General features: G+C 38.7%; 1 protein-coding gene across 1 annotated transcript in view; it reads left to right on the forward strand.

Annotated features, from left to right (window-relative positions):
- The window catches only part of LOC117304325 (neurogenic locus notch homolog protein 2-like), a 111,786-nt gene that overhangs the window by 77,970 nt on the left and 5,852 nt on the right, over positions 1-27,964 (forward strand). Inside the window, exons 44-62 of the mRNA XM_033788707.1 lie at positions 1,142-1,270; positions 2,083-2,214; positions 5,229-5,354; positions 6,774-6,899; positions 8,105-8,230; positions 10,328-10,450; positions 10,626-10,748; positions 12,214-12,330; positions 13,305-13,421; positions 14,741-14,854; positions 16,105-16,212; positions 16,919-17,035; positions 17,975-18,091; positions 18,298-18,411; positions 23,865-23,987; positions 24,394-24,525; positions 25,052-25,168; positions 26,510-26,629; positions 27,249-27,608. Coding sequence (XP_033644598.1) covers positions 1,142-1,270; positions 2,083-2,214; positions 5,229-5,354; positions 6,774-6,899; positions 8,105-8,230; positions 10,328-10,450; positions 10,626-10,748; positions 12,214-12,330; positions 13,305-13,421; positions 14,741-14,854; positions 16,105-16,212; positions 16,919-17,035; positions 17,975-18,091; positions 18,298-18,411; positions 23,865-23,987; positions 24,394-24,525; positions 25,052-25,168; positions 26,510-26,629; positions 27,249-27,608 — 2,541 coding nt within the window. The remainder of the gene's footprint in view (positions 1-1,141; positions 1,271-2,082; positions 2,215-5,228; positions 5,355-6,773; positions 6,900-8,104; positions 8,231-10,327; positions 10,451-10,625; positions 10,749-12,213; positions 12,331-13,304; positions 13,422-14,740; positions 14,855-16,104; positions 16,213-16,918; positions 17,036-17,974; positions 18,092-18,297; positions 18,412-23,864; positions 23,988-24,393; positions 24,526-25,051; positions 25,169-26,509; positions 26,630-27,248; positions 27,609-27,964) is intronic.

Below are 27,964 nucleotides of genomic sequence, written 5' to 3' on the forward strand. Positions count from 1 at the left end.
AGGGCAACAGGAAGAAGAATCAAGTGAAGGGGCGGTTGAACCAAAAATAGAAACACAGCTTACAACTTTTGGTAAATTGTACTTAATACGCAAACCTCTAGAGATATCTGGAGGGTCCTGGGCCCAATTTCATGGCTCTGCTTACCGTAACCACAGAATCGGCGCTTACGGAAGCAGGGAATTCTGTGCTTACGGCAAGCCTATTTCACGTTACTAGGCATTCTACGCTTACAAGGCTAGCGCAGAAATTCGGTGCTTGCAAGGTAAGCGGGGAATCATGATGGTAAGCGCAGAATTCGGCGGTAAGCAGAGCCATGAAATTGGGCCCTGCAGGTTGCTGCTGAGTTTCCACCCTTTGGTTTCGGAGAGTAGACTGGGTGGGCCATCTTTGTGAATGAGTTGATCATGAGGTCACTAGTGCCAACTATTCCCCAAAGGGACTTTGAGTGACCACTCACAGGCCCGAGGGGGAATAGATGTGCTCTAGTGGCCGACTTATGCCAGTCCATATGTGGTTGTAGCACACCTTGGTCTAAAAATATGAAATAAGAAAAGCAACATTTCAGGGATTTGCTAAACTGTGAGCAGATTAATAAAAACCGATTTAACAATAAAAGGAATGCATTTCCTCTGATGCAGTCTTTCGTTGCGTTCACTGTTACAGAGGGCACTGTAATCAGCCTCGCGCATTTTCCATATCGCGCATTTTACATACAATAGCCCGCTCTGGAAACTATTTCCTGCAAAAACATGCGTGCACGATATCTTGACGCTCGTCTAGTTTACAGTGACATATTTTTAAATTCTCTGTAGCAATTCCAGCTTTTTAAACTAGGGTTTATTCTCTGTGTTTTTTAATTATTGATTGTTGCGTACAAATTTGGCATTTATTAACTGTATGGATTTTAATAGGTTTACTTTTAATTGCTCAGCGCCCAGGAGCATGTCTACATGGATAGGCGCTATATAAATTTCCACTATTATTATTATTATTATTATTATTATTAGTGACGTAAGTTTTATGCACTGGACTACATGTATATTATTTCACCCCACGTGATTGTGTTTGAGACAACCGGAATACAGAACAAGCAAGAATGGGGTTTATAACAGTATTTATTTCCTTTTGTCTCTTTTACAGTTGACCTACCGTCCGACCCTTGTCTGAGTCAGCCATGTCAGAATGATGGCTTCTGCTTCACATTGGACCTCAACCAGGCTTTTCAATGCTTTTGTAGACTAGACTACACTGGTATTCTCTGTCAAACACGTAAGTCTCTTTACAATAACTAGCACTTACATGTATTTATATGAGAAACAGGGTTTTACTTGCTGCGATGTACTAAAGACATGCCCTGTGCCAGCCATCTCGTGTTAGTTTATAATGATCCACTGAAAAGTTCAAGTACTAGTCCCGGCCGATTTTATTTCCTCTCGCCCAGGTAGTAGTTAGAAGCAGGCGGTTCTTTTCAGAACAAAGAAGTCTCCTGAATTCCAAAAATGTACTCAGCGGTAGTAGAATATAAAGCAAGACAGCTCTCTAAAGAACAGAAGCTACCTGGCAAATAACAAATGGTATTTTCACAAACCCAAAAAACACAAACAAACGTCAGCAAAATTTGTTGTCTCGGATGTCTAGCAGTGCAGTGCGATCCAATTGCTAGTATTTGGCGTGTCGCGGTAGAGTGGATAAGAACAACGGACCCAAGCTCTGGTGTTTCTGATCAGCAGAGTGTGGGTTCAAATCCTGGTCATGACACTTGTGTCCTTGACCAAGATACTTTATTATAATTGCCTTTTCGTGGAAGTGTCGTGGTGGAGCGAGTAAGAGCACCCAATTCAAACTCTGGTGTTTCTGATCAGCAGAGTGTGGGTTCGAATCCCCCAGCCGTGACACTTGTGTCCTTAAGCAAGCCACTAAATCATTGCTTCGTACTCGGATCAGACGTAAAGCCATTGGTCCCATGTGTTGTGTAAACACATGAAAGAACCAAGTGCACTTTTTGGAAAAGAGAAGGGGTTCGCCTCGGTGTTCCTGTTACTTTATTATAATTGCCTTTTCTCATTTTGTTTTTCCCTCAGCTCCTGCTCCCCCTGTGAATCCGTGCGATAGTTCCCCATGCCAGAATGGAGGAATCTGTTTCCGTAGCGGCAGTAGAGAGGTTTATGTTTGTTCATGTTCTGATGGCTTCAGTGGAATACACTGTGAAAATGGTAAAAAATATTTAAATTCTCTTTCAATAAACAGAGACCGCATTTCTTTCCCTTTGTTTACCTTATAAAATTTAATTATGAATTAGACAGAAAGGACTCAGATTCACCATCGCACAGTGCATAAGTTTATCACAAAGTGGAGGTTTATAGTTTATTCAATTCAAAAAACTATTTGTAGCTTGGTATTATCCTCTTGTCCTTCATCTTCTTTTTTTCTTGCATTTAAAGGCAGTGGACACTTTTGGTTTTTACTCAAAATAATTATTAGCATAAAACCTTACTTGGTAACGAGTAATGGGGAGAGGTTGATGGTATAAAACATTGTGAGAAACGGCTCCCTCTGAAGTGGAGAACTTTTCGAGAAAGAAGTAATTTTCAACGAATTTGATTTCGAGACCTCAGATTTAGAATTTAAGGTCTCGAAATCAAGCATCTGAAAGCACACAATTTCGTGTGACAAGTATGTTTTTTCTTTCATTATTATCTCGCAACTTTGATGACCGATTGAGCTCAAATTTTCACAGGTTTATTATTTTATACATATGTTGAGATACACTAAGTGAGAAGACTGGTCTTTGACAATTACCAATAGTGTCCAGTGTTTTTAAACAAAAATATCTTTTAGTGAAAAAGTCAGTACCCAAATATATAATGTTGTTTCTGGACCTTTTGAAAGTGGTGTTACAAACTATAACTGTGCCACTGGGAGATATGTGGCGGGGGGACATTATTGTATCAAAACATCTGATGCATGCAATTCAAGCTTTCCTGTGCATTTTGTAGGATTTGGCAATTGCAGTAGTCGCAGAACATACATACAAGTAAATAATTCAATAAATGCATAACGGATGTTAAGCTATATTTACCTATATTTAAGTTTCAAATCCACTTATACTTGCCATAACGCCCTTTTGTGAGGTAAATTTTATTCATGCATTTAAATACATACATGTATGTACCAACAACAGTATCACTAGTTGCTGATAGGAGCATGACTTCACTCTTCAAACGGAAAACAAAACACAGGAAGAACCAGGTTCCAAATTCGATGGCAACCAAGATAAATAACTTTGTTGTCACTTCGTAGATGATAATATTAGAGATTCAATTAATTCTTATATTAATTGTGTACAATCTTCACAGTACCTGACTCTGTGACTCTGTGCGATAGTTCCCCATGCCAGAATGGAGGAGTATGTTTCCGTAGCGGCACTAGAGAGGTTTATCTTTGTTCTTGTGCTGACGGGTTCAGTGGAACACACTGTGAAAATGGTAAAAAACAACACTACATAAGCTTTTCTCTTTTATTGAAAAAAAAAAACCCAAACCCACACTCGCTTTTATCTAGGGGTTCTGCTTTTAAAAAGTATAGGGGTCAATTTCACAACAAGGTTAGGACTAGTCCTAACTTAGGACTCGATAGTCCTAGGAGATATTAAAAACGTAAGGCTAGTCCTAAGTTAGGATGAGTAACTCGTCCTAACTCCAGATAAGACTTGTCTTAACTCTTTGTGAAATCCACACCAGCAGTCCCAAATCTCATTGCTGCTTTCTGTTTCTTTGTTTTGCTGTTCTCTTATAACAACATTTCTGTTGTAAACAAGCAATTCGGCCAGTCCCCGCGATCTTGTTAGTAAGAGTCGACTGTACATGTTATTCATGCATTTAAGGAACATTACAGAATTGGTTTTGCTAGCCAAAAAGTTGCTGGCATAAGCACTTTATGTAATCCACCATATACATGAACTGACACACCTGTTTGTAGAAGTTCGAGATCGATCGGCCATCTGGGTCACGAGAGAATAGTGAAAAACCGATTACAAATTTTGCATTGCATCGATGCCAAACCAAAAATGAATAAAACGCTCACTGAGTGATAAACTCCAAACGTGAAATTAGATTACATGTATTTATTTCTCATCAAATACGAAATTTAAGACAGAAATATTTCAAGGGATGTTTTCTATTATATAACACCCAAGCAGATCCTTGCCATTTGATTGGAGGATTGTCCGTCACGTGATAGCAAATAAAAGTACCATTGCACGCTGAGTCACTCGCCGTGCTTTTTCGTTCCATCCGAAAAGTACCATTGCACGCTGGCAGCGTGCAATGGTACTTTTCGGATGGAACGAAAAAGCTGAGTAAAAACATCACTGCGTGCGCGTGTCTTTGGTAACGCAGCAGGTGTTACTGCAAGAAGGCATAGTAAAATTACTAGCATTCGGCTTCTACAGTTGAAATTGTTTGTTTTGAAAGTTGTTTCTTTCAATCAAAATGACAAAGTTCTACTTGGATGTTATATAAAACAAATAATGAATGTTTTTCATTCGTGCAATGGTGCAAATATGTTCATTCGTTGAAAGCTGGAATGTTCCATTCAACTCGGCTCCGCCTCGTTGAATGGAACATTCCATCTTTCAACTCATGAACATATTCGCACCATTGCACTCATAAACATTCATTATGTGTATACTATTATCATTAAATTGTTTAGATTAGTTTTATGTAAACCTGTGATCTTCACGATTTTTGTTTCTTACTAATTCTGTAACGTTCCTTTAAATACAAACATCATGATCACTATTCATTGATAAGTACAGTATGTCAACCCTTCAAAGGGAAAAGACACAGGAAAATGTTTGTCCAGTTCCAATTGTGATGGCAACCAAATTGGTTTACGTCGTAAACAAAATAGACTTCCACAAGAATGGATGTCCCACCATAATGTTTCTAAGGACTATTGTAAAGTTAATTCAAATTCCATTGTGTCACTTTGTAAATGATAATATAGACCTTATGCACATGACGACATTTTAGTAGGGCGCCCTCATTCAGGGGTCAAAATGCGGTTGTTCATCGGCCAATCCTGTGCGCCGCGCGTACAAGTCTGTAAGTTTCGGTTGTTTCGTCACCGCTTTACCTCTAAGATGGCGGCTGGATGACGTCAATGCATAAGGTCTTTGAGAGATTTAGATAATTCTTATATCAATTGTGTACAATCTTCTTATTAGCTGACTTTGTGAATCCGTGCGACAGTTCCCCATGCCAGAATGGAGGAGTCTGTTTCCGTAGCAGCAGCAGAGACAATTATCTCTGTAGCTGTATCAACAGTTACACTGGGACTCATTGTCAAACTGGTAGGAAGTTATCCTTGCCTCGCAGCTGTTCCTTTCTAAACCCAATCCCTTGGTCGGCTTTTTTATGAACATATTAAATGTAGTCCTGGTGGTAGGTAGATTCTTCATGTGGACTCGATAGTCCTAGGAGATATTAAAAACGTAAGGCTAGTCCTAAGTTAGGATGAGTAACTCGTCCTAACTCGAGATAAGACTTGTCTTAACTCTTTGTGAAATCCACACCAGAAGTCCCAAATCTCATTGCTGCTTTCTGTTTCTTTGTTTTGCTGTTCTCTTATAACAACATTTCTGTTGTAAAGAAGCAATTCGGCCAGTCCCCGCGATCTTGTTAGTAAGAGTCGTCTGTACATGTTATTCATGCATTTAAGGAACATTACAGAATTGGTTTTGCTAGCCAAAAAGTTGCTGGCATAAGCACTTTATGTAATCCACCATATACATGAACCGACAAACCTGTTTGTAGAAGTTCGAGATCGATCGGCCATCTGGGTCACGAGAGAATAGTGAAAAACCGATTACAAATTTTGCATTGCATCGATGCCAAACCAAAAATGAATAAAACGCTCACTGAGTGACAAACTCCAAACGCGAAATTAGATTACATGTATTTATTTCTCATCAAATATGAAATTTCAGACAGAAATATTTTAAGGGATGTTTTCTACTATTATCATTAAATTGTTTAGATTAGTTTAATGTAAACCTGTGATCTTCACGATTTTTGTTTCTTACTAATTCTGTAACGTTCCTTTAAATACAAACATCATGATCACTATTCATTGATAAGTACAGTATGTCAACCCTTCAAAGAAAAAAGACACAGGAAAATGTTTGTCCAGTTCCAATTGTGATGGCAACCAAATTGGTTTACGTCGTAAACGAAATAGACTTCCACAAAGATGGATGTCCCACCATAATGTTTCTAAGGACTATTGTAAAGTTAATTCAAATTCCATTGTGTCACTTTGTAAATGATAATATAGGATTCGAACTGCCTCTAGCTGCCGGGCAACCTCGGTAGACACTGCTCTAGAATTGCAAGGGTCGTGGGTTCAAATTCTACCCGAGTAACATGCCTGTGATATTTTTTCACAGGACTCGGGAAAGTACTGAGTATACAGTGCTAACACACATCGGTGTATGGGTAAAAACCAAAATTAATATTCTTTATCCCCGATGCAAATTTAACATCTATCAAATATAGACCTGATGCACATGACGTCATTTCAGTAGGGCGCCCTCACCAAGAGGTCAAAAGGAGGTTGTTCATTGGTCAATGCGCCGCGCGTACAAGTCTGTGAGTTTCGATTGTTTCGTCACCGTTTTACCTCTAAGATGGCGGCTGGATGACGTCAATGCATAAGGTCTTTGAGAGATTTAGATAACTCTTGTATTAATTGTGTACAATCTTCTTATTAGCTGACTTTGTGAATCCGTGCGATAGTTCCCCATGCCAGAATGGAGGAGTCTGTTTCCGTAGCAGCAGCAGAGACAATTATCTCTGTAATTGTATCAACAGTTACACTGGGACTCATTGTCAAACGGGTAGGAAGTTATCCTTGCCTCGCAGCTGTTCCTTTCTAAACCCAATCCCTTGGTCGGCTTTTTTATGAACATATTAAATGTAGTCCTGGTGGTAGGTAGATTCTTATGTGGACTCGATAGTCCTAGGAGATATTAAAAACGTATGGCTAGTCCTAAGTTAGGATGAGTAACTCTCCCTAACTCGAGATAAGACTTGTCTTAACTCTTTGTGAAATCCACCCAAGAAGTTCTAAATCTCATTGCTGCTTTCTGTTTCTTTGTTTTGCTGTCCTCTTATAGAAACATTTCTGTTGTAAAGAAGCAATTCGGCCAGTCCCCGCGATCTTGTTAGTAAGAGTCGTCTGTACATGTTATTCATGCATTTAAGGAACATTACAGAATTGGTTTTGCTAGCCAAAAAGTTGCTGGCATAAGCACTTTATGTAATCCACCATATACATGAACTGACAAACCTGTTTGTAGAAGTTCGAGATCGATCGGCCATCTGGGTCATGAGAGAATAGTGAAAAACCGATTACAAATTTTGCATTGCATCGATGCCAAACCAAAAATGAATAAAACGCTCACTGAGTGATAAACTCCAAACGCGAAATTAGATTTCATGTATTTATTTCTCATCAAATACAAAATTTTAGACAGAAATATTTCAAGGGATGTTTTCTACTATTATCATTAAATTGTTTAGATTAGTTTTATGTAAACCTGTGATCTTCACGATTTTTGTTTCTTACTAATTCTGTAACGTTCCTTTAAATACAAACATCATGATCACTATTCATTGATAAGTACAGTATGTCAACCCTTCAAAGGGAAAAGACACAGGAAAATGTTTGTCCAGTTCCAATTGTGATGGCAACCAAATTGGTTTACGTCGTAAACGAAATAGAATTCTACAAGAATGGATGTCCCACCATAATGTTTCTAAGGACTATTGTAAAGTTAATTAAAATTCCATTGTGTCACTTTGTAAATGATAATATAGACCTTATGCACATGATGACATTTCAGTAGGGCGCCCTCATTCAGGGGTCAAAAGGCGGTTGTTCATCGGCCAATCCTGTGCGCCGCGCGTACAAGTCTGTGAGTTTCGGTTGTTTCGTCACCGCTTTACCTCTAAGATGGCGGCTGGATGACGTCAATGCATAAGGTCTTTGAGAGATTTAGATAATTCTTATATTAATTGTGTACAATCTTCTTATTAATAGCTGACTTTGTGAATCCGTGCGATAGTTCCCCATGCCAGAATGGAGGAGTCTGTTTCCGTAGCAGCAGCAGAGACAATTATCTCTGTAGCTGTATCAACAGTTACACTGGGACTCATTGTCAAACGGGTAGGAAGTTATCCTTGCCTCGCAGCTGTTCCTTTCTAAACCCAATCCCTTGGTCGGCTTTTTAATGAACATATTAAATGTAGTCCTGGTGGTAGGTAGATTCTTCATGTGTGCACATTGCTTGAAGGTTCAGGATTGCTCATATTTCTGGCTCCAAAGCTGGCGAATGCATGTGTGTAATGTAACATCGATTCTCTTGTTTCAGCTTGTCAAAGGCAAATCTTTCTATAAAATGTTCAGTCTTTGCAAAAGACGCGAGGCCCAGTACTTCCCAATGTCTTTACTTAGTCCTAACAAGAGAACTAGTTTATAGCACTTCCTATGAGAGTCCACTAATTGTTGCAGTCAAACTGTTAGAGACTGCTTGTTCAAACTCACTGCCTCCCCATGTTCACTTCACACTTGCTCCCATTTTCCTATTGAAAATGAAACGGGCTCACCTTGCTTAACCATACACCCTGGGTTCCAGCAATTTTCAGCGTCAATAATGTCAACCAAGTTTGCCAGGAAATGTGTGTAGTCTGGAAAGAGGAACTGTTTTTTTTATTCTGGCTTTTATACTATTGGTGTTCACAATTTCACAAAGCTGCTTAAAGCACTGATAAAATGCTGAGTGTAAGAGGTTTTGGTGGGAAAGCAATTGTTGTCGGCTATAAATGCATGTGTTTGTGTTTGGTGTCTTGCTAGTCTGTGCTTAGCTCATAAAGCTGTTTGCCAATATAACCTGCTAAACATCTATATTTTTATTTTATTATTTTATTACCTTCATTGCACAAATACATTGAAAAAAGTGACATTGGTTCAAAAGGGAAACTCCGAACAGGCACACAGGCCCACTGAAATACGCCTCTCTTAATACTTATGCATGCCGTCTTAATTCTTACCCAAAATGAGGCTATGGGCGCACGTTCACCACCACTTGCAGTGGCTGCGCCCATAGCCTCGTTTTGGATTAGCATTGTGACGTACCTCATGCATCATTATTAAGAAAGGCGTATTGGGGACCCTTGTTTACACATCAAAAACCAAAAGACAAGGAACAAGCACAACAACAGGCAAACAACCAAAGAAAACAAAGAATTACTATAAAAAGTGAAACAAAATATAACAAAGTTACGAAAAAATGTTGAAATTATTCAGCAGCCCCCTTAATTCTTTACTAGTTTTGCCGCTGCTGTAAATTTGGGAGGTAGTGCTTTCTGCTCTACCGGCCAGGCTTCGAATTGATGATACCCAAGCCTACATCCGTATGGACTGTAAAGGGGTTAACCCTGTTTCAGCCCTAGGAGTAGGTAGCAATGGCCTCTGGAAAAAAATAATTGTAGCCCACACCTTGAAGTGGCCTTCAGGCCTTGTGTGTCAAGCGACTTGCATTAAAAAAAAAAAATAATAAAATACTATTGAATGAAGTTTAAAATTTGAATCTAAATTTGACTGTTATTTTGTTTCCTCAAAGTATTATTTAATTCCCTCCAAATACTACTTTTTTTCTTTTCTTTTTTTTCTTAATGCACACAAGGCCTGAAGGCCACTTCAAGGTGTGGGATACAATTATTTTTTTCAGAGGCCGTTGCCACCTACTCCTAGGGCTGAAACAGGGTTACCCCTTTCACAGTCCATACGAATGTAGGCTTGGGTATCATCAATTCGAAGCCTGGCCGGTAGAGCAGAAAGCACTACCTCCCCAATTTTGTGTAGCAAGTGTCACGACCGGGATCCGAACCCACACCCTGCTGATCAAACACCAGTGCTTGAATCCGGTGCTCTAAACCGCTCGGCCATGACACTGCCACTGAAATAATTTCACTATAGACGATGTGACCTCTGACGTCACTCGAAAACCATAACATGATTCGCACGCATAACGCCGGGCAAAACCTTTGTGTTTTGGCAGCCAGCTAGAAAGTGTATGCAATCTTACCATGACTACGCATCTTTTTGTCCGGCAAAACATGACGTGTGCAGTGTTTTGTCAACAGAGGGCGGTTTGAATGTAAACATGGGTCACATCGTTTATAAGATGATGTATTTAAGAATGTTCTATTAAAGTCTTTAGATCCTTATTCATTAATTCCAACGATTTGATTTATTTGATAGCTCCAGTACCTGACAATGCTTGTGATTCCACCCCTTGTTTAAATGGAGGAGCCTGTTTCCAGCAAGGTTCTGGTTATATATGTGACTGTGCAGAGAATTTTGACGGAAACAACTGTCAAACTTGTAAGTATTTTGGAAAGTTCCAGACACTCTTTGCGCTACATAAAAACGGTCTATTATTATTACTATTATTATTATTTTGATTATGGCTGTGTACCATTAGTATTCAACAGCAACTAATGTAAATCAAACTGAATTATAGACTTGTTGAGCTTTATAATTGTCCTCTTCTCTTAAGATGTAATCCCTGTGGATGTATGCCTAAGTGGACCATGTCAATATGGAGGAGTATGCTACAAACAAGGCACGGGATATGTTTGTGCATGTGCGGGTGGCTACACAGGTGTCAACTGTGAAATAGGTACGTGCTTCCATTATTCTTCTTACCTTGGCTTTAGGCCTTCATCATCATCAAGTCAAGCGCCTTGTGGAAGCTCGAGGCTGCCCAGTGATTTGTCCCAGATGTTTCGATCCAGCATGCAGGAACGTAGCTCCTCAGTGCTGGCCAAGCCAGTGTCTCGTTTCAGGGTGTCTACGAAGGAGAGACATCTTCTCCCACGAGAGGCCTTGCCTTGTGTGGGCCAAGCCAGTGTCTCGTTTCAGGGTGTCTACGAAGGAGAGACATCTTCTCCCACGAGAGGCCTTGCCTTGTGTGGGCTCCCAGAGGATGGTTGGGCAAGCGGCAAGCTCCGAGTGGCGGACACAGTGCCCAGCGAGCTTGAGGCGGCGTTCACGGATCTTCTCTGTAGCCTTTGGCCAGCCAGCATACAGGTTGGAGTTTCTCATATGGTCCTGCCAGGGGATCGTAAGGGCCATACGCAGCATCCTGGTGTTACAACCATCCATCTTTAGGCCTTAGTTATCAGTGTTACTGAGCACCAAACTTTGTGTTCAGACTAGCATACATGTAATAAACCTGAGTTAGATTAAAGGGTTATGGTACTTCTGAAACAAAACACAAACGTCCACAGATTTACATCAAATGTACGGTTTGAAGATAAAGATCGCCTCGCTTCAAATATTACTTGCTGAGGTGCTGTAGTTTGTGAGAAATGAGTAAAACAATTTTACAAAATTATTGTTTGTCTCGGTGAGACGAAAATTAATTTAGCATGTACAATGGATTTATGAGACGCTCCTGGAAACATTGCTCTGTGATTTTCACTTTTTTCTCTCAAAAACTTGATGACTAATGAGGCTGAAACCTCTACAGGTAAACTTTTTTACATTTTCATTCACAGTGAGTAGGAATTTGTGTCATGGCGAAAACCTTGATCTACAAAAGGACTCTATCAAACCCTTTAAAGACAGTGGACACTATTGGTATTTTTGTTTTAAAGACACTGGACACAAGTGGTAATTGTCAAAGACCAGTCTTCTCACTTGGTGTGTCACTTGGTGTGAAAATTTCAGCTCAATTGGTTGTCCAAGTTGCGAGATAATAATGAAAGTAACAAGAAAAACATCCCTTGTCACACCAAGTTGTTTGCTTTCAGATGCTTGATTTCGAGACCTCAAGTTCTAAACTTGAGGTCTTGAAATCAAATTCTTGGAAAATTACTTCTTTCTCGAAAACTAGTGACTTCAGAGGGGGCCGTTTCTCACAATGTTTTATACTATCCACCTCTCCCCATGACTTGTCACCAAGTAAGGTTTTATGCTAATAGTTATTTTGAGTAATTACCAATAGTGTCCACTGCCTTTCAAACCATAATTTTTCAAAAGACTGATATTGCTCAATAAAACACTACCCGTTTTATGTTTGTGAAATGACATTATTTGTATATAAATGAAGATGCTGATTTTTACTTTATTTCTTTTGACAGTGACGGATCCTTGTGGTGGTAATCCATGCTTAAATGGAGGTATTTGCCAGTCCAGTTCCTCTACTCAACTCACCTGTTCTTGCCAAGGGGGCTACACTGGCATCTTCTGTGAAACAGGTAACACTTCTTTATTTTGTTTAAAGGGAAGGTACACGTTTGGTAATGGTCAAAGACCAGTGTCCTCACTTGGTGTATCCCATCATAAGCATAACATAACAAGCCTGTGAAAATTTGAGCTCAATTGGTCGCCGGAGCTGCGAGACAATGATGAAAGTAAAAACCACCCTTGTTGGACGAATTTGTGTGCTTTCAGATAGGAACAAAAGACTTCTAGCTAGAAGTCTTTTATTATTTTAGTGAGAAATTACCTCTTTCTCAAAATCTATGCTACTTCAGAGGGAGTCGTTTCCCACGATGTTTTATACTATCAACAGCTCTCCAATGCTCGTTACCAAGTCAGTTGTTAAGTTAATATTTGTTTCGAGTAATTACCAAACGCATACCTTTTTTTAAAAGCATTTCATCATGTTGGACCCAATTCCGTAAAGCATTTTCTTATCAGACAAATATACAGTCTCATGACGATGACTAGAGCAAGCTAGTTAAAACATTGAGACCAATTAGAACTCACTCCGCGGTAGTGAAGTTTTAAAATAACGAAAAGTCCTCTTGATCCTCTGAGGCAAAAGGAGTAGTTCCTATCTTTTCTACCTTCCGCCCAGGTAGAAGTTAAAAGGAGGACAGTTCTTTTTCGAACTGAGAAGATTTCCTGAATTCCGAAAAATCTACTCTGTGGTAGTAGAATATAAAGCAAGAGAAGTTCTCAAAAGAACAAAATCTACATAGCAAGTAGATACACACGTGGTGTTACCGCAAACCAAAAATTAACAGACAAATATGGATGCTTAGCAGAAGTTGGTAACCAGCCAAAGTACAGTGTAATAGTTTTTACATTTATTTTATTTATTAATTCTTCTCTAAGCAGTTTTCTGTAATCACGTTGTTTAATGATTGAAGCTATTGTATTTGTTTCTTAGCAGTTTTTTGTAGTGCTATTGTTTATTTTGAAGTTGTTTTATTTCTCTTTCCAGCAAATGGTTGTGTTAGTCGTCCATGTCTGAATGGTGCAGCCTGTATAGCCCAGTCCGACAGTGGATTCCAATGCCAGTGTTTAAGCTCACAGTATGTTGGCACATACTGCGAAATTGGTAGGTTCAAATTAAAATCCGTGCACAGTTTTCTAAAATTTTCGTTTCTATAATCGATTTAGTCAAAGTTTTCTAAAGAAGGATTTTAAAATCTCTTCTGCAGCCTTAAGCTTTCGTGCTGAAATATTTAGTATTTGTTTGGTGTTGTCCTGCTATAGTCAATTTTGTTTGAGATGGGATATGAACATGTCCTAAGCATGTACCTTTAGTTTATGTAAAGACAAGCCGCTACAAGCTACCTGGCTTATCTTGGGCCTTGCCTCCACGCATTTTCCGCCAGTTTATTTTTTTTCTGTCATTTATATATACCTGTATGTATTACTATAATATTGTGAAAATGTTTTGTGGAAATAAATGTCTATTGAATTGAATTGAATTGAAATTGACAGGGTTTTAGCAACAGCATTTGACCAGGCAACATTCTTTGTTTTATTTTATGTTTTTTTCCCATTGAGTTGTATACAAATTGTAAAAACTTGTTTGGTTTTGTTTGTGTTTGGTTTATTGTAGGGGAGTTGGGTGTTTGTTTAGTAGAGCGGTTGATCAGTGAATTATTTTCTGAAGTAACAAACTAGCTTTCCATTTGTTTCTTTGTTTTACATTTCTGTCTCCTTGTATTGGTTTAAAGGCACTTGACATGTATTCTCACTTGGACACAATTGGTCATCGAAGTTGCGAGAAAATAATGAAAGAAAAAGCACCCTTGCTGCACAAAGTTGTGTGCTTTCACAGATGCCTAAAAAAGGGCTTCAGGCCTAAAGTCCTTTCTTGTTTGAGTGAGAAATTACTTCTATCTCAGAAACCAATTCAGAGGGAGCCATTTATCACAATGTTTTAATCTATCAACAGCTCTCCATTGCTCGTTACCAAGTAAGTTTTTATGTCAAAAATTATTTTGAGTAAATACCAATAGTGTCCAGTGCCTTTTAAGTCAGTGGACACTATTGGTATTTACTCAAAATAATGATTAGCATAAAAACTTACTTGGTAATAAGTAATGGGGAGTTGTTGATAGAATAAACCCCGTGAAGAGGCTACCTTGTAAGTAACATAGTTTTCAAGAAAAAAGGAATTTTCCACGAATTCGATTTTGAGCCCCAGAATTAGACAAGGGTGTTTTTTCTTTCATTATTATCTCGCAACTTCGACGACCAATTGAGCTCAAATTTTCACAGGTTTGTCATTTTATGCATATATATGTTGAGATACACTGAGTGAGAAGACTGGTCTTTGAAAAATTACCAATAGTGTCCAGTGTCGTTAAACAAGTTTGATTAACCAAAAGCAGACTAAGATTGATGTATTTGTTCTTGATGCAGAATTGAATCCGTGCTTGAGTAATCCGTGTGGTGTTGGTGGTACTTGTGATAATGGCTTTACATCGTATCAGTGTTACTGTTCAGTAGGTTGGTCAGGTCTCAACTGTGAAGTCTGTAAGTATACATTATCTCTATTTATATAACACCCAAGCAGATCCTTGCCATTTGATTGGAGGATTGTCCGTCACGTGATAGCAAATAAAAGTACCATTGCACGCTGAGTCACTCACCGTGCTTTTTCGTTCCATCCGAAAAGTACCATTGCACGCTGGCAGCGTGCAATGGTACTTTTCGGATGGAACGAAAAAGCTGAGTAAAAACATCACTGCGTGCGCGTGTCTTTGGTAACGCAGCAGGTGTTCTGCAAGAAGGCATAGTAAAATTACTAGCATTCGGCTTCTACAGTTGAAATTGTTTGTTTTGAAAGTTGTATCTTTCAATCAAAATTACAAGGTTCTACTTGGATGTTATATAAACAAATAATGAATGTTTTTCATTCGTGCAATGGTGCGAATATGTTCATTCGTTGAAAGCTGGAATGTTCCATTCAACTCGGCTCCGCCTCGTTGAATAGAACATTCCATCTTTCAACTCATGAACATATTCGCACCATTGCACTCATAAACATTCATTATGTGTATAATATTCATTTCATTTAATAATTCTGGTTGTGAAGCGATGGTCTCTCTTAGAAGTTAACCTAAAGCCACTGGACACCTTTGGTTATTGTCAAAGACCAGGGTCCAATTTCATAGAGCTGCTTAAGCACAAAATGTTGCTTAAGTAAAAAAAATCCTTGCTTAGTAAAATCAGATTACCGGCCAAGACTCAACTTAATTGTTATGCTAAGTTAACAACAGCTAAACACCAGTCACAAGCAATGTATATGGCATTCATTTTTGCCAGTAACATGTGAAAAATAAGCGAGCTATTTTCGTGCTTAAGCAAAAACAATTTGCTTAAGCAGCTCTATGAAATTGGCCCCTGTTGTGTTGCTCAACATATGTATAAAATTACAAACACCTGCGAAACCTGTGAAAATTTTGAGCCAGAATGAAAGAAAAAACACCCTTGTTGCACAAAGTTTATGTGATTTCAGACCTTTTATTATTTGAGTAAGATATTACCTCTTTCTCAAAAACTTAATAGGGAGCCGTTTTCACAATGTACGTATTATACTATCAATATCGATTGCTTGGAATATCAAGTAAATTTTATGCTAACAATTACTATTGGGAAAGGACCAATAGTGTCCCGTGCCTTAAATGATTACTGTTGATACAGTGACAGTGTATAGATTGCCGTTTGGTTTGTGACTAACTATACATGGGATTTTAAACTTGGATTAATTGATTGTACTACAGCTCCATGTGATGAGAACCCATGTCTGAATGGTGGACTGTGTGTATTGGATGGGTCCGATCTAAGATGTCAATGTACACCAGACTGGACTGGTGACCTATGCCAACGAGGTATGTTTCTATATTTAATGTGTGTGACTCTTGATTGCATACCGGTTGCTGTGATCACATTTAAGTTTGTTTGCTGTCGATTTCACAAAACTCTTCCTAACTTGGGATTATCTTAGGATTTAGGACGAGTTAAATTCCAAATCCTAAGATGTTAGGAGGCTTTGAACCCATCTTCATATAGAACTAACTCGAGATAGGATTACTCCTAACGTTTTGAGAAATCGGCTGCTGGTCACTGATACTTCAACTTGCATGTTACCACCGAATTAGGCTAAAGTGTTTTTTACATTTTTAAGATGTTTGTCTCTACAGAGGAGAATTTCTGAAATCATATAATTGCATTGATTTCATCAATGTGATTCTCATATACATGTATAGCGGCAAGAAGCTCCAATTTAAAATAAACTTAGACATCTGTCTTCATTGGCTTAACTAAGCGCCCACCCCCCCCCCCACCCCCCTCCTTAATTGATCCCCGTGCTCACTGGGTGCCCCCCTCCCCCCAATTTGAAATCTAGACTTTTGAAATATCAAATAAACTTAACTAAATGTTACTTTTTTAAGGCTTTGTGTAGTCATTTTTAAACTTCAATAATTAAAACTGTTTCTTCATATTTTTCTACTTTTCTTTGCACAGTATTGATTGAATAATTTCTGTACTATGTTTGCGAGTTTTCTCTAATCTTTGTGTATTCCATTCTAACAGCGAGTGATATATGTTCAAGTAATCCATGTCAGTTTGGAGGAAGTTGTGTGATTTCTCAACCTAATGTTTATACATGCACGTGTGCTGATGGCTATGTTGGAACCCACTGTGAGATTTGTAAGTCACTTGTTTGCTCTGTCACTCTAGCTGGAGTTTATATAATAGATGTTAAATTTTCATCCGGAATAATGAATATTAATTTTGGTTTTTATCCATACACCGATGTGTGTTAGCACTGTATACTCGATTTCTGTGAAAAAAACACCCCATCTATTGTTGCGGTACCCGCTGCCAAAACATAGGATTCGAACTGCCTCTAGCTACCGGGCAACCTTGGTAGAGACACTGCTCTAGAATTGCAAGGGTTGTGGGTTCGAATCCTACCTGAGTATAATGCCTGTCACAGACTCCGGAAAGTACTAGTGCTATACATGTAACACACATCGTTGTATTGGTAAAAACCAAAATTAATATAGCTGAAGTTTGTTTGTGTATCTAAGAAAACTGAGTTAAGAACCTAGGTTTTAGGTAATTTTTCCGTTGGAAAAACACGCTTTTTGGGACTCTCTTTTTCTGTGATTCAGCAAAGTTTAAAAGTGATACATGTAGCTCACCCTATATGAATGGTGCAAAATTCTTATCTTCACTATTAGTGACATGTATGTCTGTCAATGACTGGCATATATTAAGGGAATAAAAGGGAAGCGACAAGTTCTTTAACTGCCATTTAAAAAACCGGCAGGGTTGTGGCCGTGCGTCCAGCTCGGGCCTTTAAGGCATGGCCCTTCAACGCATGGCCTTGACCCTGCATGGTTTTAAAAGGCAGTTTAAGAACGAGTCACTACTCTTTTATTCCCATGTGTGGTGCATTTTTATGACTGAGACAGTTTTCGGATATGCATTCATGCGCGTAGTAGTATGCATCTAAACGTATCCGAAAACAACCGGTTATAAACAGCTCCAGCTGGTCATTATCAATTATTCTCCACCAATAGGAATAGCGAAACTGTCTGAGGTATTTATGAATAACAGTTTATTCCATGTTATTTATTGCAGCTATTCTACCATGTGATAGCTCACCCTGTATGAATGGTGCAACCTGCTTACCTGTCTTCACTACTGGTTATGTCTGTCAATGTCGTCCTGGATACGTAGGGGATACCTGTCAAACTGGTAAGTTCATAAAATAATAATGATAATATAATAGTAGCTTTTTATGTAGCACTGGTGGTCCTCATACAGTGATAACAAGATATGGCTGGGATTGTATAGCTTTAATAATAGTTCTCGATTACACACCAGTGGTACTTGTCAATGTGTAAACCATAAATTTGTTTTTCCTATGATAAACGTTGATAAGTGTGATGTTCTTTTTTTAGTGCGAGATCCTTGCATTCCTAACTTCTGTCTACATGGAGCCATCTGTGAAGCCCATGGTGCTGGGTTTTCATGTAACTGTCAGCCACACTACACAGGTCCACTCTGTGATGAGGGTAAGTTAACTACAGTCACTTAATCTCAATTTCACTAAGCGTAAGAAATTAGCTAAGCATCAAACAGTTTAGCTGGTAAGAGGTAAACAGCCAAAACAGCATATTTTGTGTTTGTGACTGTTTTTTCCACTCCTGCTTGTTTATTTCTGAAGCAAAATATCATGCAATATATTCTGTACGAGCAGCCCATGTAATTCTCAAAGTGTTTTCACACACAGCTAAAAATCACACGGGGCCAAAAATGAAGAAGAAAAAAAAAACGGCTGATGAGAACATAGCTGGAGTATTGACCTGTACTGAGTATACAGTGCTAACCCATCGGTGTATGGGTAAAAAACCACAAAATTAATAGCTGGAGCTGTTTAACTGGTTGGCTATAGCTCATTCAGTGTTCATAGCCAAATGTGTATTGACACGCAAGCTTGTGTAGGCGCTAATCATGTGTAACACAATCAGTACATACAGAGGGCGCCCTTCGTCATTGAGGGCGCCCTTCGTGAGGCTGCATCATGATGTTTTTACTGCTCTGCTGTTTTTCGATAGATTGTCTCAGTTTTGCTGCTTGTGAGTTGGTGTTTGTCTCAAATATGTGAACTTTATAGTATGTGAGTACTCGTGATCACCTGCACACCAGTATTTTTCGTTGACTTTGTATTAAAAGTGAGTTTTTACCACAGTTTTGCGGTGGTCTTTGCAGAACATTGTTTTCACATTTAGAGGAGTGACACTAGACTGCCTCTAACCAGTATTTGATAGGAGTTTTTAGTCTGGTGCCGACACCTCCACCTTGCTTGTTCATCTGGTGCTGGACTGTTTTGAGGACGCTGGCACTGACTGCATGCTATAGCCGGTGCTATGTCATTCGTCAGCTCTCTGAATGCCATATTCACACTACTGTGAGCGTTACTAAACTAATTAACTGTGAGATTTGATACTGTGAAGTTTTTTTATGTCTCTCTTTCAAGAGACATGCCTACAATTAACAGATATACGTACTCCAATAGCTTTCTTAAGAGCTTGAACAGTAACAACTGCTTGTTCCAACCGGACACCCATCTACAAAGTACACTCATTGATTTATTGGCGTGCCGAAAAAGAAATAAGAGGGGATGTCGTGGAGGTAAGAACCTGTACAGGAAGATACAAGTTGTGGAGGCTTATAGACCTCACTTACAGAACCCCACGATCATTAGAAGAGGAGTAACTTTGTCAAATCTTACTGAGATTAAAACCAACACTTTAACATCAGTTCAAGAACATCCAAAGAGAGATTTTCCTACATTCGTGCTTTGCAACGCTCAATCTCTTGTGAACAAATTTGATGACTTTGAACTGCTTTTACATCAAGAATCTGTAGATGTGGGAGTGATAACTGAATCTTGGTTTCGACCTGATATGCCTGACTATATGCTCTCCATTGACGGCTATGAGATTTTTTCAAAGTCTCGTAGTCATGCAAAAGGTGGAGGAGTTGCAGTTTATGTCAAGTCACTAATCACTGCAAGTGGGATTCCAGAAATCTCAGTCCCCAACGAGCTGGAGTGTGTGTGGTCTCTATTACAACCTAAGAGGCTACCCAGAGATACATCGATCATCGCTGTATGTGGCGTCTATATTCCACCAGATTCATCCCTCCAAGATCTTCTCACACAACATCTATTGGAATCCATGGACCTTCTCCACACTAAATATCCGGACATAGGCTTTGCTATTATGGGGGACTTCAACAGAATGCCCGTAAACAACATTCTCAAGCATTGTAATCTAAAACAGTTGGTTAAATTTCCCACTCGTGCACTTGCTACATTAGATCTTATCATGACCAATTTCAATGTTCACTATAGAGACCCAGTTCCCTTGTCAGCATTGGGAAAGAGTGATCATGTGTGTATCCTGTGGAGACCCAAAGTGCATGTTATAAAAAATCAGGGCAGCAAAAGGACATTTCGTCCCATGAAAGATACAGAATTGAGAGAGTTTGGTAGGTGGATCCAAGAACAAGACTGGTCTAATGTTCTCAAAGCTGAAAATACCCAGCGTAAGGCAGACGCACTATACGAGTCTCTCCATGGTGCAGTTGATAGATTCTTTCCCATGCAGACAATAATAACCCAAAGCAGTAGTAAACCATGGATGTCTCAGAAAGTTCAATCACTTGTAAAAAAGAGACAGGTTGCGTTCGGATCGGGGAGAGTCGAGGTGTACAATAAACTACGCAATGAGGTACGTAGAGAGATCAAGAAGGCTAAAGTTCACTTCTACGCTAACAGAGTCCGAATTCTACAAGAAACCAATCCAAGGAAGTGGCACCAGCAGATAAAAACAATGTCTGGAAACACTAAAGCTGTCCTCAGAATACCTGTCCAGGGAGTGAGTGATGATGATCATGTGACCATTGCCAATACAATTAATGATCAGTTTGTGAAGGTTTCTTCTCATATCCCCCCACTGGATCTTAATGTTCTGGAGGCCTACTTACCAGCCATGGAACCTCCACCATCACTCTATCCTTGGGAAGTGTACACTGAGCTCAAAAAAGTCAAATCCAACAAAGCAACTGGTCCCGATGGAATTTCTCCCAAGCTTGTTAAAGAATTTGCCTATGAGTTGAGTTCACCTTTAACTGATGTGTTGAATTGCTCGTACAAAGAGGGTGTGGTGCCTAAGCAATGGAAAAAGGCCATAGTAGTGCCAATACCAAAAACGAACCCCCCTACAGCTGATAAACTCAGGCCAGTTTCTTTGACTGACTGCTTTGCAAAGATTGGGGAGGGTTTTGTAACAAACTGGGTTTTGGATGATATTCAAGACAAAATTGACCCACAGCAATTTGGCAATGTCAAAGGCATTTCGACCTCCCATTATTTAGTTAGTCTCCTTCATTCACTCCATCAAAGTGCCGACAAGGTTGACAACATTGGGACGGTGGTTCTGACGGATTTTTCCAAGGCGTTCGATATGATTGATCATACCATCCTCATTGAAAAATTTATCCGCTTGGGAGTCCGTAGATCCATCGTCCCTTGGTTGTGTGACTTTGTCAGCAACCGCGCCCAATGTGTACGATACAACCAAGCACTCTCAGAGTACAAGGTTCTCAGTGGAGCTCTCCCGCAAGGAACTAAACTCGGCCCCATTGGTTTCCAGGTTGTTATTAATGACGCTGCTCATGATTTGGGTGAAAAGATTAAGTGCTGGAAATATGTGGATGACTTGACATTTGCTGAAAATCGTTCCTGCTTCCAGCCTAGTGGGCTGCAAGTAGTTCTTGATGAATTTACTGAATGGACCAACACCAAGTGTCAAGCCATCCAAACATGTTTCAAAACTAAACCCCCACCACATGCCGAGTTGAGCATTGCGGGAGTCCCTCTGAACTTTGTATCTGAGGCAAAGGTCCTAGGAGTCTGGCTACAGAATGACCTACGATGGGATAAAAATATCAATGAAATTTCTAAGAAAGCCAATCAAAAACTGTATATGCTCCGACTGCTTAAGAGGTTTGGATTTAATGATGTTGAACTCATAACAATTTATAAAAGTTATGTGAGGCCTGCTGTTGAATATGCGGATGTTACTTGGTCTTCCTCAATTACTGCTGCCCAGGAGAAGACTCTGGAGCACCTGCAAAAACGTGCATGCAGAACAATTTTGGCACAGCGCTATACTTCGTATGCGGATGCTATGCAGCTTTGCGGGCTTGAGTCTCTTGCTGATAGGAGGGTGAAACATTGTCTCAGCTTGGCCGAAGGACTTGCCAAGTCAGAACGTACATATGATCTTCTCCCTCCTACCAGACGGGAGTCTCACGCCCGCAACCTGCGTAATGCACATCATTATTCACACTTACGCACCAGGACATCACGATTCAAAAACAGCCCAATACCCTATTTCATCAGCTTGCTGAACAAGTAGAATATTTTGCTCTGTGAACAGCTTTTAATAACTTTTTTTTTTTTTTTTTTTAATTAGTGCCACCACCTCTAATCTGTGCTAGATTATTACTCGCTTTTTGATTATTAATAAAACTGTCCGTGCTTACTTTTTACCAGTTATCTAAATAGGGCCTTTATATTCCTTGTGAGCAGCTTTTTAATTTGTTCCTTTTTTCAATGATTTGTGTTGTTTTTATATTGTAAATTATCATGCAATTTGGCCTTCGGGTCACAATGTGATAATGTGAATAAAATATACCAATATACCAAATCAATGTAAAATCTATCAGTACGTAATGGCACAAGTGTTGAACTTCGAGCTCAGTTTGGCCCTCGGCAATATAGCCTGAGGACAGGAATTCAGTTCAGTTCAGTAACATTTATTTTCAACGTTGTCACAATACAATAATATAATAATTGCAATAATACAATAAAACAATAACGCACATTTATGTTGGAATAACAAAAGCAATATAGTATGGGGTACACAATGGTTCAGTAATAAGCAACATAAAATAATAATAATAATGAAAACTTATAAAGCCACAGAAGTGCTCATGGCGCTAAAATACAAACAATAGCATTAATTAATATACAATAACAACAACACAAATTAAAATGTAAACCTAAGTTGAGAGAAATCTAGAACATGTGGTATAGAATACAATAATACAAATGCAATATTTAAGAAAAAACATCCTAAAAGGTAACAAAAATAACAATAATTAAACCATTGAATCAAGACAACATTGGGGTATAAGGTGAAGCGCAAAGCTTTTGTACCCTAACCAATGGACTGACAAACATTAAGTATGGTTCAACCAATGTACGGTAATATGAACCTAGGACAAACAAAGACAAAGACAAGGGACAACAAGGACAGATGAACACATGAATTGAACAATTTCTTTTTCAAATAATTTATTTAAAGTTAATTTAATTTAACCTTACTTATTCCTTTATTTAATTCTGTATTTATTTTCCTTACTTCTTGCTTTTTTATAATTGTTTTTTTTTTTCCCGTTAATGTTCTGTCTTGTGCTATTGTAACTTGTTTGTTGTACCTTGTATTGGTCGAATAAATAATAATAATAATAATAATAATAATAATAATAATAAACAAAAAGAAACGTTAAATTACTGTTTCTCCTTTATTTTTATGCTTTTTAACAAAAAGGATGCTTATGAATGGGATTAAAAGAGTGTGACTCCTTATTATAATGCGAAATGTAATCCTTGATAATAATAACAAAAAATTCTTATATAGCGCATTTCACAATAAACCGTATCAATGCGCTTTACATTAGTCCCCTGGTCATTGGGCCAATAAGCATTCCTTTAATCTTTCTCAGCTCCCATTAGAGAGTATACAGCCCCGAGCTGCCGTGGCGCTCCGAAAGCTTGATACCCTTAACAACAACTCTGACTTCCTTATAAACATTTCTGGGAGAGAAGAAGGGGGGATTTCTTGATTTCAATATTCAATTTTTTTTGTGTCTTATCTTGTGTTTTTTGCAGTGGTAGTATGTGAGCCCAGTCCATGTAATGATAGAGGTGTTTGTTTAGTGACTGAGGCTGGAAACATTAATGGATATACATGTGACTGTCAAGATGGATGGCTGGGTCTACAATGCCAAACAGGTAGGTTGGATTAAATAATATTGATTCATACCTATCTGGATTCTATTGACCTATCATTGGTATTGACCTATCATTCTGGAAATTTAACTCACATTTATTTCCTAACACATTTCCACAAACTACAGAGCTACATTGACCTTTCATGGACCTGTCATGGACCTGTATATAAGACTTTGATTTTGGATTCATCGATATTGACCTGTCATTGATATTGACCTGTCATTGATATTGACCTGTAACTGATAATGACCTTTCATTGATATTGACCTGTCATTTATACTGACCTGTCATTGATTTTGACCTGTAGCTGATAATGACCTTTCATCGATATTGACCTGTCATTTATATTGACTTGTCATTGATATGGACCTACATGTATCATTGATATTGCCCTCTCTTTCCACAGCTGAGATTGACCCATGTGACAGCAGTATTTGTCAGAATGGAGGCATTTGTCGTTCTCAGTCAATAGGCTCACCCATCAAGAACTTTGAATGTTTATGCCCTGAGGAATGGAGTGGAAAGACATGTCAAATAGGTAGGTATCTCACCGAATCAGGGATCTGAGACGGGTTTGAACCTCAAACCCCCTGAACTATACCCCACGTGTTGCACAGCCAAACCACTATGGTAGAATAGAGAAATTAGCTACTACCCCACCCTTAAAGGCACAGGATACCTTTGGTAATTGTCAAAGACCAGGGCCCAATCTCATAGAGCTGCTAAGCACAAACATTTTCCTAGCATGAAATTTCTCCCTTGATAAAAACAGGAATGCCAACCAAATTTCCACATGATTTACAGGACAAGCAAGCAACAGCTGAATACTAGTCAGAAAGCAACATGCAGCTAATGGAAATTTGGTTGGTAATCCTGTTTTTATCAAGGAAGAAATTTCATGCTAAGCAATTTGTTTTGCTTAGCAGCTCTGCGAAAAGTGGCTCAGGTTCTCGCTTGGTGTATCCCAACATACACATTATGCATAAAATAACCAACCTGTGAAAATTTGAACTCAATTGGGCAGATGAATGACATTTTAACTGATATGTTTTGTTGTTATTTAGCGGATCAGTCTGTGTGTGGTAGCAGCCCATGCTTGAATGATGGACAATGTAACAATCTTGGTGATGGATATGAGTGTATATGCCCTGATCACTACACTGGCCTTCTATGTGAACAAGGTAAGACTGTCGCTTCAGTTCGGACTAGTCCGTAAAATGATAACACTAAATTATTTGGCTATTTATTCAGTAACATTTATTTTGATGCTGTCATTCAATGCAGTTTTGCACAATTATGTCAAAATTACAAAAGTAGTATTATGAGGTATGATATATAAAGTTCACAGTGAATCATTCACTCATTCATTCATTCATTTTTTTATTTTGGAATTCTGATGGTGTTTTTTTTCAGATAAATGACATTGTAATTGATGTACTTTATTTATAATAATCAAGAATAATCAGCAAATTAATGACAACATGTAGGTACACGGTTAAGAGAGATGTCTTTGTTCCCTAACCTAAAAGGACAAACGGACATTTAGTAAAACCATGGTACAACCACGGTGTGGTAACATGGACACAGGACAAAATGACACAGAGACAAAGCCATTATCTTACAAATTACACTAAGTTTATGTTTAGGCCATGTTTATTTCATTGAAGTGAACATTTTCAGTTTAAAAATGTTATTCGGTTTTTGATATTCATTTAATTTATCTTCCTTGCCCATTCATTTCAGCCTTTTGTTATGATTTTGGTGTAAAATAAACGCAATAGAATGAAACACTTCACAGCCCTTCCCCCACCTCTCTCTCTTGTCCATAATACTTTATAGTTTCATTTCCTACATATTTCTCTGATGTTTGTTTATTGTGAGTCGTCAGCAATTTTGTCCCATCATCAAGTTAATGATCTCCAGGTTTCAAGTGTCATCACTCTTTGTGTTTGGTCATCAGGTTTAGCTCCTTCCCTGTCTCGATCCTAAAATAACTCTTAAGAGACCATCAGGGCCACAAACCACTTTGACTAAAATAGCCACAGCCCCCTCAAGCGAACTCGATATTTGACCTACTTTTAATCAACCAAAATGTCACAATAAAGTACTTAATTTACTGTTTAACAAACTGTGTACATTTTTTCAAACAAACCAAAAACGAATATGACAGGCATTTTTAGTGGAAAGTATAAAATAAATAAAATTTGGGTGATTTGACAGAAATGAATGGTACTTAAAGTATTTATTTTGTTTGCCAGCGTGTTTACACAGGTTAAGGTTTTTTTTTGGTAGAACAGAAAACAAAATCTAATCAATGCAATTGGTCTTTGATTTAGGTTCTAAAGTTTAATTTTTTTCATGAAGGTCTTACAATCAAATTGGTGTAAGAAATGATCCCAGTGACTATATTGTTCAAATTGTTGTTTATTTTTATTTTGAATTCTAGTACTGCATTGTAAGTCAATAGATTTCAGATCTTTGATGCAAACATTAAGTGATACAGAAATGTTCTTCTTTTCCAGCCATTATTGAAGACCTATGTGGAAGCAACCCGTGCCAAAATGGTGGAACTTGCCAGCAACAAATGTTTGAATATGTGTGCCGCTGTCTGCCGACTAACAGTGGAACTCACTGTGAACTAGGTATGTATGGACGTCAACTTGAACTCTGAATCAGGGCTAGCTTCTGAAAACATCCTCTGCTTAGCATAATTGCTGGGTACCGTTCACAAACAGTGTGTTATTTTGGCTGGTTACCGTTTCCTTCTTATAAGCAGAAATTGTACATGCATTGTTGTGCTTACATTTAAGCAAAAATCTGACATAGCATCTTTAAAGACACTGGACACTATTGGTAATTGTCAAAAACCAGTCATCTCACTTGGTGTATCTCAACATATGCATAAAATAACAAACCTGTGAAAATTTGAGCTCAATTGGTCGTCGAAGTTGTGAGATCATCAAATTCGTGGAAAATTACTTCTTTTTCGAAAACTACGTTACTTCAGAGGTAGCCGTTTCTCACAGTGTTTTATACTACCAACAGCTCTCCACTGCTGGTTACCAAGTAAGGTTTATGCTATAATTATTTTGAGTAATTACCAATAGTGTCCGGCCACTGCCTTAAGCAGCAGCAGCTTAGCAGTTTTAGAAACCTTAAAAGGTTTCTTTTGTAAATGTGTGATGTCGTCAGTAACATATGTGTAATCTCTCTAACTGTCCTATTTGTACTCATTTTTGTGTAATACATTTGTTGTTGCAGTAACCGAGTGTGGAGGAGCCAAGATCATCCCATCAAGTGGTACCTTAAACATTGCCTCTCCCAACCACCCTGCTAACTATCCCGATAACTTAGTATGTACCTGGTCCATCTCATCAGCCACCAATACTAGCATCAGAGCCCACTTCCACACCTTCACCACCCAGGCTCCTAATGATATCCTGAGTGTTTTTGATGGATTCACAACGGCTACGGCTAACCGGGTCATGATTCACTCTGGCAGTCAGATTCCTAGCGATGTGGAAGTTGACGGGCAGAGGATGACCATCAAGTTTGCAACGGATGAGATTGTGTCTTTAGGAGGGTTTGAAGTCATGCTGGTTGAGATTGGAGGCGGACAAGGTATGTGCGTTTTCAGGAAATTTTGAATGTTTTGACAAGCTTGAATCCCACCGCTGCCACCATGAAATGAGTGGATATCTTCACAGAGTAACTTCCAGATACATGCTTATTCATCAGAGTAACTCATGACTTGGCAACGAGGGTTGTGGGAATAGTGCCCTCTAGTGTTGATATATTACAGATGCTATTGCTGATTACTAAAAAAAAAATAGCATAGAAAACTTACTTGATAACGAGCAATGGGGAGCTGTTGATAATGAAAACATAATGAGAAACGGCTCCCTCTGGAGTAACGTAGTTTTTGATTAAGAGGGAATTTCTCACTCAGGCCTAAAGCCTTTTATTATGCATCTGAA

Source organism: Asterias rubens, chromosome 21 (genome assembly GCF_902459465.1).
Source record: "Asterias rubens chromosome 21, eAstRub1.3, whole genome shotgun sequence".
NCBI classification, from domain to species: domain Eukaryota; kingdom Metazoa; phylum Echinodermata; class Asteroidea; order Forcipulatida; family Asteriidae; genus Asterias; species Asterias rubens.